Consider the following 17,800-nt stretch of genomic DNA (forward strand, 5'->3'; position numbering starts at 1 on the left):
GGTAAAACTGACCTGGCAATATGATTCTCTGAGTCAGTATAAGTACGCCGATACCAGTCTAGTTTGTTTTTTATTTAAGTAGTTAAAAAAATTGGAAAATTGTAAAAAAAAAAACCCAAATTTTGGATTTTGTCACCATTTTCAGAGACCCGTAACGTTCTCATTTTTCAGGATCGATGGTCACGTGGAGCGACATGATCCCTTCCTGCATGTATTATATGCTGCCGTCAGAGATTGATAGCGGGATTTAACAAGTTAACAGTCACGGCAGAGCTCTGATACACTTCCAGCTGTTAAAGGCCCATGATTGCTAACTAAATCAACCATCATCTGTCGGGAAAAATGCAGGCCACTTGGGGGGGTTGAGAACCTTTTGTATTGACCCCCATAATATCCGCCCTTAACCACATCCACTAACTATGAGGACCTTCCACCCCAGCCTCACTACTGTGGCAAAAGTTTGAAAAATCACAAAATAACAATTCATACAATATTGTCCCTGCTTGCAGATCCAAATCCCACATCGAAAAGTGCCCAATAACAAAGGCAGGAGAGATGGGTGGGAGATTGCTTCCCTTTGGGCTGTGCCTGTAATGGCTGCCCTCCCTCTAAAGGTCATAACCTTATAAAATCCGCCCTTCTCCCACTAAGTCCAGCCTACTTTGATGTCACCCCCTTTTCTTAACTCTTCATGTACCTAATCTGCTCATTGACTTAATTTCCCACCCCAAAGCCTGTCATGTCGGCCTCTTTTTTATGGCAGGGCACAGTACGGCCTCACATTGTAGGCAGAGAAATTAGATAATAAAGCCCAGAAGATACAAGACTTTTAAGCCCTCAAGAAGATTGAGGGTGTGTGTGGTTTGTATCGTAAATGGGAACTTAGATGTAAATTATAATACAGGGCAGTAGCTGGCGGCGTAACTAGCAGGGCTGTGGAGTCGGAGCCCATTTTGGTGGGGTTGGTGTCATGAAAATTGAGGAGTCGGAGGTTTGCCTTACCGACTCCATAGCCCTGTCAGGGCTGTGGAGTCAGAGTCGGAGTCGTGGAGCTGGAGCCCATTTTGGTGGCGTTGGAGTCGGTGTCATGGAAATTGAGGAGTCGGAGTCAGAGTTTTGGCTTACCGACTCCACAGCCCTGGTAACTAGGTCATGAAGAACACCGACAAGCCACCTTGCCTTGGCCACCATTTATAGAGATAGAAGTGGCAAACAGAACTTTCGAGACAGCCTAGGCTATGCTCTGTATAACGACTACATGGTAAGATCTTCTGTGGGTGTGTACCCGGTGATTATGGTCTACAAAGATCCATCTACCCATATTCCAAAATTCACAATAGGGCATATTCTCTAAAACTTGACTACAATTGTATGATTCTTGCTTTCTTCGATTTCCCTTGTGATGGCCACCATTACATTTCCATGTGCAAGTCATTACCCCTTTATACCAACATATTGCGTTCAGCCTGAATGTCATCCTTTCCATTGTTAATGATGCGAGTAAACTGGCGTATACAATGGCATTTCATCGCTGTCATTGCGCATCCTCGTGTCCCGCCTGATGGATTATAATAATTATATTGGCCTGCATGTTTTCTTTATGCCCTCTGTTTGCCAGCAATGGTCCATTGCGCTCATTCATTAATTGCATTTTATTCCTTTCAATAAAATGTTCTAATTTCTCAAAAAGGCAAACGCCCCGACATTCAGTGAACTGTGTAAGGTCTCATTTCAGCACAATTTCCATAAAGACGTATAGGAAACATTCAGTTGAATACAATGAATATATATATGACAATTACTCTTATCAGTCCTTAATTTGTTTTTTGTATATAATGTCTATTAATATTCTGTTTTGGTCTTCTGTGCCAGGTCTCTTATTTGAAGAGATTTTGATTGACGCACATGATTCCCTTATTATCTCACTTCTACTGTTCTGCCCGCAAAAATAAAATGGGATTAATACAAGTTTTCACCTTTCCACAAGGCTCTAAGGAATATTGTTTCTCCTTGTGGAGAGTGGAAGCCAAGCCTGGAATGTCAGAGTGAGGAGACTTATAGGCCATGCATGCTCCTCTGGGAAATTAAATATCTAAACTGTCTCTTCAGAAAGGAAGAAGACTAGAACTCTAGCGCAACATATTGAAAGCAGCTATCTTAAAAGTCGATATTGTCTCTGCTTCCAATAGGTGGTGCTAAAGTTCAAGTCCTCTTCCTCTCCGAAGAGACAATTTGCTTATTTAATTTCCCAGAGGAGCATGCATGGCCTATAAGACTCCTCACTCTGACATGCCAGTCTCAGCTTCCACTCTCCACAAGACACAATTTGCACCTTTCCACCGGAAAAGTGAGTGTCCCACCACTGGGACATGCACTGATCAGCAAATCAGGGAACTTTAAGCCCCCACAGGGAATTTTAATCCTTGTCACAACATGTCACCATTCATTCTCTTTGGGTCATAGCACCGAAAACCCCACTGTTTAACAAGTTGTCTCATATCCTATGGATAAGTATTTACTTGTTTTCACCCCCACAACCCTCTTAATTACCCTCGCCCCAGCCCATCTAATGTATGTAACGATGTTCTGACTCTTCCCTCACCACCCCATCTTCGATATTGATAATGGAAGGATTAGGCATGTTGAATTTAACATGCCTAAGCCTTTGGTCTCAAAGGAGATTGGCTGGCTCCCTCTATTGACGGCTGCATCCAGCTGGTACTACATAATTGATCAAGTCACAAAAATAGTTTTCTAAAGAAATCTTTAAAAAAAAAAAATCAGAATTTTGGCATAAAATTGAATGGTTGATGTTAACTTTTGTCAGTGTGAAGTAGGACCCATGCTGAGCTCTCTGGGATTTCTGTGTGCACCCCAGGCAAAGAATCCAGGGACAGCAGAGTTTTCACTTTGCTATAAATACTCGATAGTCTGGAACTGGTTAAGCCCAAAACACAAATATACAGACATTTATACAAGAAGTGTTGTCATAAAATATGTCGTCATAATAATTCAGTTTCATCTCTTTTTATTTTCAGGCCGAACACTTGGCTCTGGAGCATTTGGCAGAGTGGTAGAAGCTACAGCTCACGGATTAGGAAACGCGCAGTCAACCACAAAAGTAGCTGTTAAAATGCTGAAATGTGAGTGTTACAAAATTTTATGTCTAGGATTACAGATTTTGTACAAATTATTTTTAATTTTTTCTTTTTGTATATTCCATTTGTCTCACAGCCACTGCTCGGAGCAGCGAGAAACACGCACTAATGTCAGAACTGAAGATTATGAGCCATCTGGGTCCACACTTAAATATTGTCAATTTGTTGGCTGCTTGCACCAAAGCAGGTAAATCTAAGTTTGCATTGTTGAAATGTCACCTGATTAAAGAAAATATCATTATAAATACTGTATATTCCTAAACGCTTTTACTTAGCAAAAAGAACTAGTTTTGTCTAGGGGAGTAATCACTATAGTATATTAAAATGGAAGCCATCTTGTTAAACTGATAGAAACCTGTCCAACAAAGTTAGTAAGACAGGAGCCTGTGACCATGTAGAGTAGGAAGCTCTGACCTTTTCTTCATGTGTAGGGAGATATACTAAAGTTAGGATATTCTGATCTAATACTTGAGATACCAGTGGTGCTGAGATAAGAAGAGGCTGCTCACACTTCTGTCCACCTCTGATCTAATAATAGAGATACCAAGAATGCAGAGGTTAGGAGAGCCTGCTCACACTGCTGTCCACTCTGTCTATCTGATCTTATTTTAGCACTCCTGGTATCTCCAGAATTAGAAGGTTAGAAGAGGTTCCTCACACTGCTATCCATCCTGTCTATCTGATCTAATACTGGAGATACCAGGGGTGCAGAGAGAAGAGGCAGCTCACATTTCTGTCTGCCTCTGTTCCAATACTGGAGATACCAGGAGTGCGGAGTTGAGAAGAAGCTGCTCGCACTGTTATCCACCCTATCTATCTGATCTAATTCTGGAGATACCAGGGATGATGAGTAGAGACTGGTGAACCCGAACAGTAAAGATTGGGGTCCATACCGAACACCTACTGTTCGGGCACAAACCCTGAACACGGACTTTACCAGGAAGTCCGTTTTACTGTTTGGGTTCCTCACCCCGAACACCGGGTGTTTCTCGTGCTGTCATCTACATCTCTTCATCTTTGTCCATATGTAGCTGCTCTAACTGGATCCGTGCATGGCTTCTGACAACTCCACTTCTACTAAGCCCAACTATTTGGTGAGCTGATCTACTACTGTTTTTTCTTTTTTGCTCATCTAATAGATGTGCCTTTTCTGGGCGGCTGTGAGCTGCTATTTTTAGGCTGGGGAGGGCCAGCACCCATAGCCCCTCCCAGTCTGAGAATACCAGCAGCCCCAGCCGTCTGCTTTAGCTTGGCTGGTTGTCAAAAATGGGGAAGATCCCACGCTGTTTTTGTTTATTATTTATTTAGAACACAGGCGCCGACTAATGTATACTCCCATCAGCCACCAGTGACTGGAGGTAAACTTTTCACTTCTAGTCATAGCTATGGGCTCACGCTATCATTTGACAGCGTGGGAACTGCAGCTCTCTGACAGTGAGGCATTGTTTGCCGCGCTGTCATTCATATGACAGCGTGGAAAACACTGGATGTTCAGGCCCCATATTCAAGTGAATGGGGTCCGGGCACTGTTCTGGTACCCGAACCAAACTTTTCCTTAACTGTTCGGCCGAACCCGCCAAACCCAAACATCCAGTGGTCTGCCAATCTCAAATGCTGAGGTAAGAAGGGGCTGCTCCCGCTGCTGTCCACCTTGTCTTTCAATGACTACTGTGACCTTTACTTTATGCCATTCGCTGTCAAGCTATCTCAAGGTCTCAACTGCACACCTTCAAAGGTTCCTGTCCTGTTAACATTCTATGACTGGTTTAAACAACTTTTTTAAGATTACCATACATAACTAATAGGTGTCAGGCAAACAATCCTTCGGCTGACAGCTGTTCCTAATAAGCTACCTTGTAGATATGAACGCTCAGCAATGCTTTATAACATATAATGAATTGGGGTGTCCTTTTCTATGCTGTGCTTCTGGCAGCCTGAACCAAAATGAGGACATAAAATATATACAATATATAAAATTTTGTGCCCAGACTGCATTTATTTGGAGAAAACAACTTCATCATCTAAAAATAAAAACACTCAAACTATGTCTTCCAGATTATAACTTTTACATTTTTATTATTAGGGCCTATATATATAGTTACAGAATACTGCCGATATGGAGATCTTGTGGATTATTTGCATAAAAACAAGCATACCTTTCTCCAATACTATGCTGAAAAGAGCAGGAAGGAAAACGAAGTCTACAGTAATGCCTCCACAGGGGAAAGATTGTCAAGGTAGATCCTATGTTCACAAATGGTACAAATTGGCTTTGACCCTGGCAAACTTTGCATGTGTGAAATGAATGGAAGAATAGTGGACACATTTTGAGTTTTCCATTTGTAACATATTTCTTAGTTGCTAACTAACCCTGGATTTCCCAGCACTACTGGGACAGAAAGGGTTAGCGTTTATGTATATCCTGTTCTAAAGTGGGTGTTCTGGGATGGTTTGGGGCATTCCATGTGGCTGGGGGCTTAACTCAAAGAAGCATTTCCATCAAAAATTTTATCCTCTTAAATTTATTGCAGTCTTCATATTATACAGCACCGTGTCCTTACAATTGCTCATTTTGCCCTTCTACCCAGCTAATTCTTCTCTTTTTTCTGCTCTATGTAGAAACAGGAAGTCTCTTTTCCCTGTATTTATCATTCCCCTCTTCAACTCCTGACCCAGCTGCTCCGATTTTCCCTCTGTCAGGGACTTTTGAAGTGACTTATGACTCATACAGAGAAAATTGACCCCCTGTTTCTACATAGAGTTTAGAAGGATTCAGCTAGTCAGTTTTTAATCACATGATATCATAGACCATGAAAAAGGAAGAATCAGCTGGGTAGAATGGAAAAATGAGCAATTGTAAACACAATGCTATATAATATGATGACTGTGATATGTTAAGAGGATGAAAACTTTGTTGGAACTTTGAGAAAATTTGTTCACTAGATTATATGATATTAGTTTCTTAGAATATTAACCTTCTTTGGACAAAATCATGAATTAGAACATTAGGAAAAACTAGAATGCCTTATCTAATATATAAATCTCAAAGTGTGTATGTATGTATGTATGTATGTGTGTATGTGTGTGTGTATGTCCGGGATAGGCATCCGCACCGTCGCAGCTACAGCCACAAAATTTGGCACAGTCACACGTCTGGGCCCCGAGAGCATCCTAAGCTATGTTGTGAGGTGAAATTTTAACCCCACGCGTTCCAATTCACCAAACAATTTTGCCCCTGTCTACATAATGGGGAAAAAGTGTGTGCGGGTCAAGCCCCGCCCCTCATTATGATGTCATAATGCCTCTATCTACATAATGGGGAAACAATGTGTGCGTATCAAGCCCCGCCCCTCATTTTGATGTCACAATGGTTGCCATGGCGACGCTGATGTCATCTAGCGCCGCCGTTCATTATGATGTCATAATGGTTGACTACGGGATGGAGAGGATGTGTGATGGGTATATGGGCACGGGACTATGGGATGGAGGATATGTATGATGAGTATATGGGCATGGGACTATGAGATGAAGGATGTGTAATGGGTATATGGGCACTGGACTATGGGATGGAGGATATGTATGATGGGTATATGGGCACGGGACTATGGGATGGAGGATATGTATGATGGGTATATGGGCATGGGACTATGAGAAGAAGGATGTGTAATGGGTATATGGGCACTCGACTATGGGATGGCGAATATGTATGATGGGTATATGGGCATGAGACTATGGGATGGAGAATATGTATGATGGGTATATGGGCATGGGACTATGGGATGGAAGATCTGTATGATGGATATATGGGCACGGGCCTATGGGATGGTGGATATGTATGATGGGTATATGGGCACTGGACTATGGGATGGAGGATAATTATAATTTGTTATAACTAACCACAGTTAGTTACTATGCCCGGGCAGCGCCGGGCTCTTCAGCTAGTAGTCAATAAATTATACCATTGGACTTTCCCTAGCAAACTTAGACAAAGCGTAAGACCCGCCATAAATATATGTCATTTTTAACCATGACCATCTACGATCAGATTGTCTGAAAGCGTTTTTTGTACAGATGTGCCTATCCAAACTTGCTGATAATTTTGTGAAGGACTAAAATTTCTCACAATCCAAACACAATACATTAATGAAACATTAATTTCGGACTGCCAATTGCATTGTTCTCCCTGAGATAAGCCACCAGTCGACGTGTCAACCATGTCCAAGCTAACTTTCTTCCTACTCTCAGTATTCTGATTTCTCATCTTTCTTTTCAGTCACATCTCAGTTTCACTAGAAAGTGATGGTGGTTACATGGACATGAGCAAAGACGACATTTACTATGTGCCAATGCTTGACCTTAAGGATGAAATCAAATATGCTGAGATAGAACCTTGCAACTATGGAACCACCTATGAACTAGAACATTACTCCAATTCTGGTCAGTATCACATCAAGGATAACAATCAATTCAAATTTTTAGAATATATTACAGAAAAGTTTAAAACCTGTAGACAAACACGGAAAGGAGATGTACAAGATTAGAAGAGAGGGTCTATTTTTTCAAGGACTAGCACCACTCTGCCTTCTGGTATTGCCTGCTATTCAGTGAGAAGAATGGGGCTGACTTGATGCTGTTGTGGAAACAAAACAACAAAAGATTGTATTCTTCTCGATCTTTTCTAGATCTTGGACAGATAGTAGATGATAAAATCTTAAACGTTAGACAGCTGTCAACTGAACAAGCCTCATAACCCCTTATACACATGTTCATTTAGTCAAAAGGAGACTAAACCACTGCCAGACCTCTGGTGGCAGCAGTTTAACCTGACAACAAAAAGATAGAACATTTGAATTCAACTTGCTTGCCCTTCTTTGCCTCAACATTATCTGTTTGAAGAGGGCCTGGAAGGTCCCCTACACATAAGGTGGTCCCACTGGTGGGTTCAGGAATCATTCATGAATGCGTATCTCCAGATTCAATCTTTGGTTGTTGCTTTTCTTTTAAGTAATAATTAATTTAAGGGTCTACCTCGGCTTCACAACCCTTTTTATAATTATTGGTTCACTTATCACTTGATTCACACAGGTTCAACGTAAAAAAAAAATAATCCCCTTACCAGCAGGGTAAACTATGGCCAGACATACATTTCAAAGATATATGTTACAGAGGTTGGGCTTGGCCTTCTAGAAAAGGGATATTTTATTCCTCTGCAATTTGGCTAATAGAGGAGAATCCCAAGCAGACAAATATATAGGGCATTTTGAAAGGAATAGCCTTCAAGATATGTCATTACTTTTATAGCCCTAGTAACATTTATTTCCTAATTTCTAATTCCAAAGCTCCAGAAAGAACAAGTTATTCTACTGTAATCAATGAATCACCGGTCCTCAGCTTTACTGATTTAATTGGATTCAGCTACCAAGTTGCCAATGGAATGGACTTTCTTGCATCTAAAAATGTAAGTCATTAGAAAAACTATTTTACATTGCTGCAGGAAATTAGTACATTGCCATCTTGGACATTATGACATATCCATAGGTTATGTCATAAAAGTCAGATAGACGCAGGTTCTACCTCTAGTACATGCAACTATCTCAAAAGTGAAACTTCATCTGGCACCACATGGAATGGAGACACGTGTGAGCTAGGTCTCTTCGCTTATCAATTTGTAATATGTCTTAATCCACAGTGTGTTCACCGAGATTTGGCCGCAAGGAACGTATTGATCTGTGAGGGAAAACTAGTGAAAATTTGTGACTTTGGGTTAGCCAGAGACATCGTGAGGGACTCTAACTACATATCCAAAGGCAACGTAAGTTTTTCTATTTTCATATGCCGATTTCTCATTTTCTCACAGAAAATAGTTGTTAAATTATACATAGCTTCTTTATTAAGAAATACCATAGCACAGAATTGAGATTTAGATCTCTTTTTCTCCTTGGCATGTTCAAAAACCCATGACTACTCTTTCAACTAAACATGACCGAAAATATTAAGGCTCCACAAGACAGAGGAAATTTGGGTTTGTGACTTACCTGCCATGTCTTTAAACGGTGATCTGAAGTTTATATTTTTTAGAAGTTTCCCTTTTTAAGAGCATCTTTCACAAACCCTGATTTGTCTAATTTGTCTATTTTAATAAATAATTGTATTTTTCATGAAATTGCAATATTAAAATATTTGTTTTCATTTCTCAGTATTGTGCCATTCCCCTGTTATTCTTCATTGAAATTTGTGAATATTTTGCCAACTTTTTTGCCCCTTGGGGGCGTATCTCTACACAGACTGAAACTGTCCAATCATTGCTTGTCATGTCGGGCTGTGTAGGGACACACCTCTTTAACAAGGAGAATATGATCACCTAGTTATCATTTTATTCCAAAATATTTCAGAAAATATAAGAGGAATGGTTAAAAAAATGGATGATTCAGAATTGTTCTTTATGAGGAACTCAAGCATTTACCAAAAAGTTTTTCTTGGTGGCCAGTCAAAAATATCTGATTCTGTCAGACACAGAAGGGGGTTCCAAGCTGTTGGTCATCTCTATGATGTCCATCCTTAAGGGCATGTCACACTAAGAGATATCGCTAGCAATATCGCTATAGCTAGTGACGTTATAGCGATATTGCTAGCGATATCGCTGTGTCTGATACTTACCTACGACCCGCTCCCCCGCTGGTTATCGCTGATCGCGCAAGAACGTCCAGGACTGTTTCTCGTCGTCAGCTTCCTGTGGCGCTTCCTGCTGTGAGGACGAGCGACGCGTGGAGCCGGGCGGGAGGACGCAGGATCGCCTGGTGTGACAGGTAAGTAGCGACCCCCGTCCCCAGCGATGTCGCTGGTGAGATCTGCCTGTGTGGCTGCTCACTAGCAACCACTTAGCGATGCACCAGCGATCCTGACCGCGTCATATCGCTGGTCGGGATCGCTGGTACATCGCTAAGTGTGACAGTACCTTTAGAAGGGTTGTCTGTCTGAGATAACCTCTCTACAATATCTTCTTGCCTCGTATTTATGCCTTAATCAATGGCCATTGATCTTTGGCCTTGATATCAGAACCATCTGAAGTAGACAGTTTACCTAATTGCACAGACTTCAATATTAATTAGATTTTCCTAAAAATAAACGGGAATGGAAAGTTCCCTAACTAAAACGTAAACATACATTTTTGGCCAATATTTGACAAAAATTTGATTTGGTTAATTCATTTTGGCCTCTAAATGTAAAATATATTTAATATAAATCGTTTAATTAGGTCTATTCTTTCTATTTATATTTAGTGTTAAAATTCCAAACCAAATCATAAAATATATGGTCCTGGAAGCAGGTGATTACTTCACAGAATAAAAGAAGGATATTATTTTCTTAATGAGATACATCATTTTCTTTGAACTTTAATCCTTTAGAGCTTGTCTTATATATTGCATTCTAGCTTGCATCCTACACTTATGAAACTTTCCTAAGCAGAAGTATATGGCACCAATTGTGCAATAAAATTTAAAATAAAAGCTTCTGAGTTTCATTGCAACATGTCGTCTCAACAAATGTGTATTTCTTGGACATCAAAGCAATGAAAAGAAAGTCAAATAGGAGCGCCAGCCATGCGAGGCTTGGGGTATACGATGTAGCTCCAGCCGGGTGCCTCAGAAGAGGAAGGAAAGTTGCAGAGCTTGGTGAACCCGGTCCAAAAGAGCGCAAAGAAGGGAGATGAAAATATTAACAATTCTTATTTTTATTTAGTAATCCACAACGCGTTTCGACAGATAAGTTCAGTCTTCCACCTGAGGAAGACAGAACTTATCTGTCGAAACGCATTGTGGATTACTAGATACAAAGAAGAATTGTTAATATTTTCATCTCCCTTCTTTGCGCTCTTTTGGACCGGGTTCACCAAGCTCTGCATATTTCTTGGACATAGACACATACAGTATCTTATAAGACTAAGGCCAGGATTACACCGTCAGATACTGTGACTCAAAAGTAATCTCAGCTTTTACAATAATGTAAAAAGTTTTTTTTTTGCAATTTTGCTATGATTTTTAATTGCAGAAGACCCAATATCACCATTGTCCCCTAGCCTTAATCACCATGATATGGCACAAGCTAAGTGGTGAGGTCTTGCCATGTTGCATTAGATTTTTAGAGATACTAGTCACATCAGTGGATATGTTGTTCCTGTCTCTGAGTTGAGAAATATGTGTACTAGGCACTTATTGATGAGATATCTTCCAGTGAGTCCCTCTGATAATCACGGTCCAAGTTAGTTCAGTCTGTTACAAAGATAATAAACAACACTGAAACACAAGTTAGTCCGGTCATCACAAGCCAATCTGCTGGTCTCCTGAACCACATGGACCATCCTTATGTTGAGTTTTGGGATAGGAGACCTGCAGCCGATCCTGACATCACTGTCCATACTTAAATTGTGACTGCTAGACTCATAACACCAGCCTTAGAATGAGAACCATGCATAGATTCTCATGCTTCATATCAAACATGAAATCTTTTATAGACATCTCTTATCCAATATATTGACTTTAGAACCAACGAGAAACTTTCGCCTTGACCGAACTTCTGTTTTGAGATATCTATCATGTGTAAATTATGACCTGTAATTAGGTTTAAGAATTACTCAAATCTTTTTCATTCATTGTAGACTTTCCTTCCTCTGAAGTGGATGGCACCTGAAAGTATTTTTAACAATCTGTACACAACTCTCAGCGATGTCTGGTCCTTTGGAATCCTTCTTTGGGAAATATTCACATTGGGTATGAGAAATTGTTGATCACGAATTAGGGGCAATGTCAAAATACCTAGGTTAGGGCACTAATGTGATTTAGTTATATGATAGCCACAGTAAATCTTTGTACTCATAATGTGAACAAAAGTAGACCGAGCATTAAAGGGGAATTCTCAAATTTGAAAGTTAGCAAAATATTGGGATTGGGGATAACTTCCCAATCAGTGGTGGCGTGGTTGCTGGAACCCCCGCCGATCCCAAGGAAGAGCCCCATGTGATTGAAGTGGTGGTCGATTATGCGCACCTCCACTCCATTCATTCTTAATGGGACTACTGAAGATGGTCAAATGCAGTGCTTGGTTGGTTTTTGGCATTCCTGTAAGAATGAATGACGCTGCAATGCACATGATCGACCAATGCTTCATCCACCCAGGGCTCTTCAAAACCCTATTCTTGGGATTAGTGCGTGTTCCAGAGGTTGAGCCCTTAGCAGTCAGGGAATTATCACCTTCCCTGATAAGGGATAACTTTCAAACTCAAGAATATGCCATTAATTGCATACTTGGCTAACAACTGTGTCACGATTCCACCAATCACGTTCTCCTAAAGACATTGTGAGTGACAGCACAGCCACCCTATAAGATGAGGGGCATGCTGGGCTATCAGTTTTGTGAGTGACAGCCCAGTAGCCCAATCAAATGCAGGGGCATGATGGGCCATCAGTATTGTGAGTGACAACTTAGCTCTCCAATCTGGTGGGGTCTGCAAGGTTTCCTCCATGGGTCATCCATTCAGAATGATTACCTGGCAATTTAGCAGGCTGGCCATGGTCAGACCATTGCCAATCGTAGCCTTGCTTTGTGGTGTGTTTGCTCTGTGCTCAGTGTTCTGATCTTTGTTCCCTGACCCCAGACTTTGCCTATGACTATTCTTTAGTCCTATCCCTTTTGTCTTTGACGTACTCTCCTGGCATTTGACTTCTGACTTCCTGGCTATATAGTCAGGTAATCACCCTAAACGCGTGACACCTGGAAGATCACGTGAAGTCATTATTGCCCTCTACTTCTCTTTGGTCAGACCTCATCTGGAATACTGTGTCCAATTTTGGGCGCCACATTTTAAAAAAGACATCATCAAACTGGAGCAAATTCAGAAAAGAGCGACCAGAATGATGACCGGTCTGCAAACCCTGTCTTATGAGGAAAGGTTGCAGGATTTGGGAATGTTTAGCTTGCAAAAGAGAAGACTGAGAGGAGACTTAATAGCTGTCTACAAATATCTCAAGGGCTGTCACATTGTAGAAGGATCATCTTTATTCTCATTTGCACAAGGAAAGACTAGAAGCAATGGGATGAAACTGAATGGGAGGCGAGACAGATTAGATATTAGAAAAAACTTTTTGACAGAGTGATCAATGAGTGGAACAGGCTGCCACAAGTGGTGAGTTCTCCTTCAATGGAAGTCTTCAAACAGAGGCTGGACAGACATCTGTCTGGGATGATTTAGCGAATCCTGCTTTGAGCAGGGGGTTGGACAAAATGGCCCAGGAAGTCCCTTCCAACTCTACAATTCTATGATTCTATGATTCTATGAACCCTCACAAGCTCGGCCAGATTGGACAACTGAGCAGTCACTCACAGCATCCTTAGGACACCGTGAATAGTGGAATTGTGACAAATTGTTCATTGAAACACTCAAAAAACATTCTCTTAATACTACTATTCTGGATTCCCATTGGTTTCAAATTAAGACCAACAAACCTAGATGGATGTCCTTGACTTCAAAGTGGCTATATAGACATATACTCCCACCAGATCTTACTTCAGGCAAGGAAAGTCTGAAATGGACACTGGATGAGACAGTTCCTGTGTCAACCATCTGCAAATTTTATGCAAGGATTAGAATTTGACCTACAAATGATGCTTGTCTGAAGGTTGCCTCTGTAACTGATCCACCAGATTTGGCAGGAGGAGGTATCTGAACAAATTTTTTAAGTTCAGCTAGCTAGTATCTGTTTTCAAACACATCCGGGACTGCTGTCATGGCACTATTATAGATGATCAGGGAATCTATGACACTAGTATGCATACACCATTAGCTCACCTATAAGTATATAAATATGAACCCTGAGCCATGAAGAATTTGTATCCAACAGTCTCCTGCTGTTTGGACCTCCAGCAATCAGCTATGATCTATGGAATAACTACAAAAGTGTTTAATATCTCAGCAGTGCCCCACACAGGGAAAATTATGTATTACACAGCTGTAACTGACAGAAGTGAGCTCAAAAGTTATCACACCACACAAGTAGACCATACAGATTCAGAGCAAAGCTCTGGTGGGTTTCTCCCTTTTCCAATTGGGTAACAAGAAACTGCAGGATTTTCTTTCCTAGAGAAATTACACTTTTAGCAAAAGATTAGTAATGAGGGCTTGGACTTTCTCTTTTTTAGATGCCAGTCAATGGTTTGAAATGAATGGATGTTCCAGTAAGGTGTGGAAAAATATTTTTAACCCAAGTAACCTATAAAGGAGTTTCATGTGCACTGTGATTTTCTTCTACACAATCTCCTTATTCCATTTGGTTGGTAATCTACCACAATTTCCATTTAGAACATTATATGCATCTATGATAAATGTATTTGATAAATGTATTTGTAACTATACATACAAATCATACATATGTTGTCCGTCCCGATAGGTGGAACACCATACCCGGAATTGGCAATGAATGAACAGTTCTACAATGCCATAAAGCGAGGCTATAGGATGTCAAAACCATCGTACGCCTCAGAAGAAGTGTAAGTTACAACAGATTTAGATTATAGTTATTTTAATCATTTTTCCCATGAAAAAGACAGACGATAAAATCTGCCTTGGAAAAGCAAACAAATGCAAATGTATCACATATAGAAAACGACGACCAGCACTGGGGTCCCGAGATCAAAAAATCCAAATGGAGTTACATATAATATCGTTCTTACATGCTAAAAACATACTGATAGATTAATTCTATTCCTATTACACTATCCCTTAAAGAGACCCTCCATCGTGTCTTCCACCAGTGACTAGGCTCAGACTGGCACATAGAGTGACTGGGGAATTCCCGGGAGGGTCCCCAACCTCCCTGTATGGGCAGTAATTGGCATAATCCACTTGATTCCTCTGTACAGAAAAAAACATAATCTCATCATTCATTAACCAAACTACCCAGTTTATTATTATATAGAGATATAGTTAAATTTGTGAACCAGGGTAGTGTAATAATTGTATGGAGGTGAAAAGTGGCCCCCAAAGTCAATGTTACTGGTGGGCCCTTAGCACCCCAGTCCGACACTGCCAGTGACTATACATTTTGCATGCATATTCACTATATCGGATGACCTCCGGTCATTGCCTCTTCCTCTGCTTCTGGAGCTTGGGCCATTTTTAATCCAGCATTGCCAGTGAACTGGAACCAGAAACACCCTCTCCTGCCTTACATGTGCTAAGGATTTGACATGAGCTGCTGATATGAACTTAAAGGGAACCTGTCAGGTCTCCTATGCCTTCCAACCCAGCAGCACTAACCTATATGTGACTAAATTCCCTGCCTAATCAGCCCTGTATAATGCTATTCAATGAAATGTATGTTTAAAGAAAGCAGTTTTAACTAGTCAGCTCTCATTCTATGTCATCATGCTCATGTGGGCATGAGACCATCATTTGCACGAGTTGGTGTCATCGCCAGCTCATGCAAATCTCGCGCATGCGCGCCACTCATTTCAGCAGTGTCACTGCACCTCTGTAGCCGGGTATACGCTTTCCAGGTTTAGGGTCGCCCTGCGCATGACCGGAAGTGCAGAAGTCGGCTCACGGTCATGCGCATGAACAGACCTAATTAGCATTTGAAAAGCGGAGGTTAAAACTAATTTCTTTAAACATATGTTTCAGTGAATAGCATTATACAGGTCTGGTTAGTCAGCAAACTAATTCATATATACAGTGTGGAAAATATGTATTTGATACATTGCCGATTTTGCAAGTTTTCACACCTACAAAGAATGAGAGGACTGTGATTTTTATCATAGGTACACTTCAACTGTGAGAGACAGAATCTTAAATAAATTCTCCTGAAGTTTCCTGTAGTTCTTGACCAAGTTTGCACACGCTGCAGCAGGGATTTTGGCCCACTCCTCCACACAGATCTTCTCCAGATCTTTCAGGTTTCAGGGCTGTCGCTGGGCAACATTGAGTTTCTATTGGGTTCAGGTCTGGAGAATGGCTAGGCCCTTCCAGGACCTTAAAATGCTTCTCATGGAGCCAATCCTTAGTTGCGATGGCTATGTGTTTCGGGTCATTGTCATGCTGGAAGACCCAGCCGCAACCCATCTTCAATGCTCTTACTGAGGGAAGGAGGTTGTTGGCCAAAATTTTGCGATACATGACCCCATCCATCCTTCCTTCAATACGATGCTGTTGTCCTCTCCCCTTTGCAGAAAAGCATCCCCAAATTATAATGTTTCCCCCACCATATTTCACGGTTGAGATGTTGTTATTGGGGTTTTACTCATCCTCCTTTTTCCTTCAAACATGGAAAGTGGAGTCGATACCAAAAAGTTCTATTTTGTTCTTACCACATGACCTTCTCCCATGCCTACTCCGGATTAACCAGATGCAAATGGGCCATAACATGTGCTGGTGTGAGCAGGGGGTCCTTGCATGCCCTGCAGGATTTTAATCCATGACATGTATTACTAACGGTAATGTTTGAGACTGTGGTCTTCATCTCTCTTCAGGTCATTGACCAGCTCCTCCTGTGTAGCTCTGAGCTGATTCCTGACTTTTCTCAGAATCATCCTTACCTCACGAAGTAAGACGTTGCATGTAGCCCCAGACCAAGGAAGATTGACAGTTATCTTTTGTTTCTTCCATTTTCTAATAATTGTGCCAACAGTTGTTGACTTCTCACTAAGCTGCTTGACTATTGCTCTGTATCCCATCCCAGCCTGGCACAGGTCTACAATTTTGTCCATGGTGTCCTTAGACAGCTTTTTGGTCTTTTTGGCCATGGTGGAGAGGCTGGAGTGTGATTGATTGAGTGTGTAGACAGGTGACTATTATTCAGGTAACAAACAGGTGCAATTAATACATTTAATGAGTGCAGAGTAGGAGGCTTCTTGAAGAAAAATTAACAGGTCTGTGAGAGCCAAAAATATTGCTGGTAGGTAGGTGATCAAATACTTATTTCATGCAATAAAATGGAATTTAATTATTTAAAAATCATACAACATGATTTTCTGGTTTTGATTTTTAGATTCTGTCTCTCACAGTTGAAGTGTACGTACCCACGATAAAAATTACAGACCTCTCCATTCTTTGTAGGTGGAAACAAATGCAAAATCATCAGTGTATCAAATACTTATTTTCTTCACTGTATGTATGCTGCTGGGTTGAAGGGCATGGGGGATCTGACAGGTCACCTTTACGTCCATCCCTGATGTGTATTTACCCCTGCAGTTTCAGTTTTGGCACAGTGTGCTCTGCATAGTGTCGTCCACTTCAATGCTCAACCAAAACAACTATTTTCCCAAGAGTAAATCTGCAGGGTGGAAAACGCAGTAAGGATGGACAAAGCATTGACGTCATCAGCGAAAGTCCATCCCTCAGCATTAATTTACACTTGGGCCCGAACACTAAAAGCAGAGGAGGCAAAAGAAGAAGAACAAAGATCAGCAAAGAAATTGACTATACATGCAAAATGCATGCAAAGTGACTTTTTATGGCAATGTTCCCCAACTCCAGTCCTCTTGAGTCACCGACAGATTATGTAATGGGATACTATTAAAGTAAGTCAACAGTACTAAACATTTGGTTTGCTTGTAAGTTGTCCAAACCTTTAAGTTTGTGATTAAAGTGAGTA

The 17,800-nt window shown here is 41.0% G+C and overlaps 1 protein-coding gene across 1 annotated transcript in view; it reads left to right on the forward strand.

The window, feature by feature from the left end:
• PDGFRB (platelet derived growth factor receptor beta) overlaps positions 1–17,800 on the forward strand; it is a 173,448-nt gene that overhangs the window by 144,749 nt on the left and 10,899 nt on the right. Inside the window, exons 13-20 of the mRNA XM_073567994.1 lie at positions 3,039–3,143; positions 3,235–3,345; positions 5,242–5,395; positions 7,432–7,595; positions 8,498–8,616; positions 8,848–8,970; positions 11,815–11,926; positions 14,600–14,699. Of these exons, the coding sequence (XP_073424095.1) occupies positions 3,039–3,143; positions 3,235–3,345; positions 5,242–5,395; positions 7,432–7,595; positions 8,498–8,616; positions 8,848–8,970; positions 11,815–11,926; positions 14,600–14,699 (988 nt within the window). The remainder of the gene's footprint in view (positions 1–3,038; positions 3,144–3,234; positions 3,346–5,241; positions 5,396–7,431; positions 7,596–8,497; positions 8,617–8,847; positions 8,971–11,814; positions 11,927–14,599; positions 14,700–17,800) is intronic.

Source organism: Dendrobates tinctorius, unplaced genomic scaffold (assembly GCF_039654945.1).
Source record: "Dendrobates tinctorius isolate UK_male_01 unplaced genomic scaffold, ASM3965494v1 ptg000020l, whole genome shotgun sequence".
Lineage (NCBI taxonomy): Eukaryota > Metazoa > Chordata > Amphibia > Anura > Dendrobatidae > Dendrobates > Dendrobates tinctorius.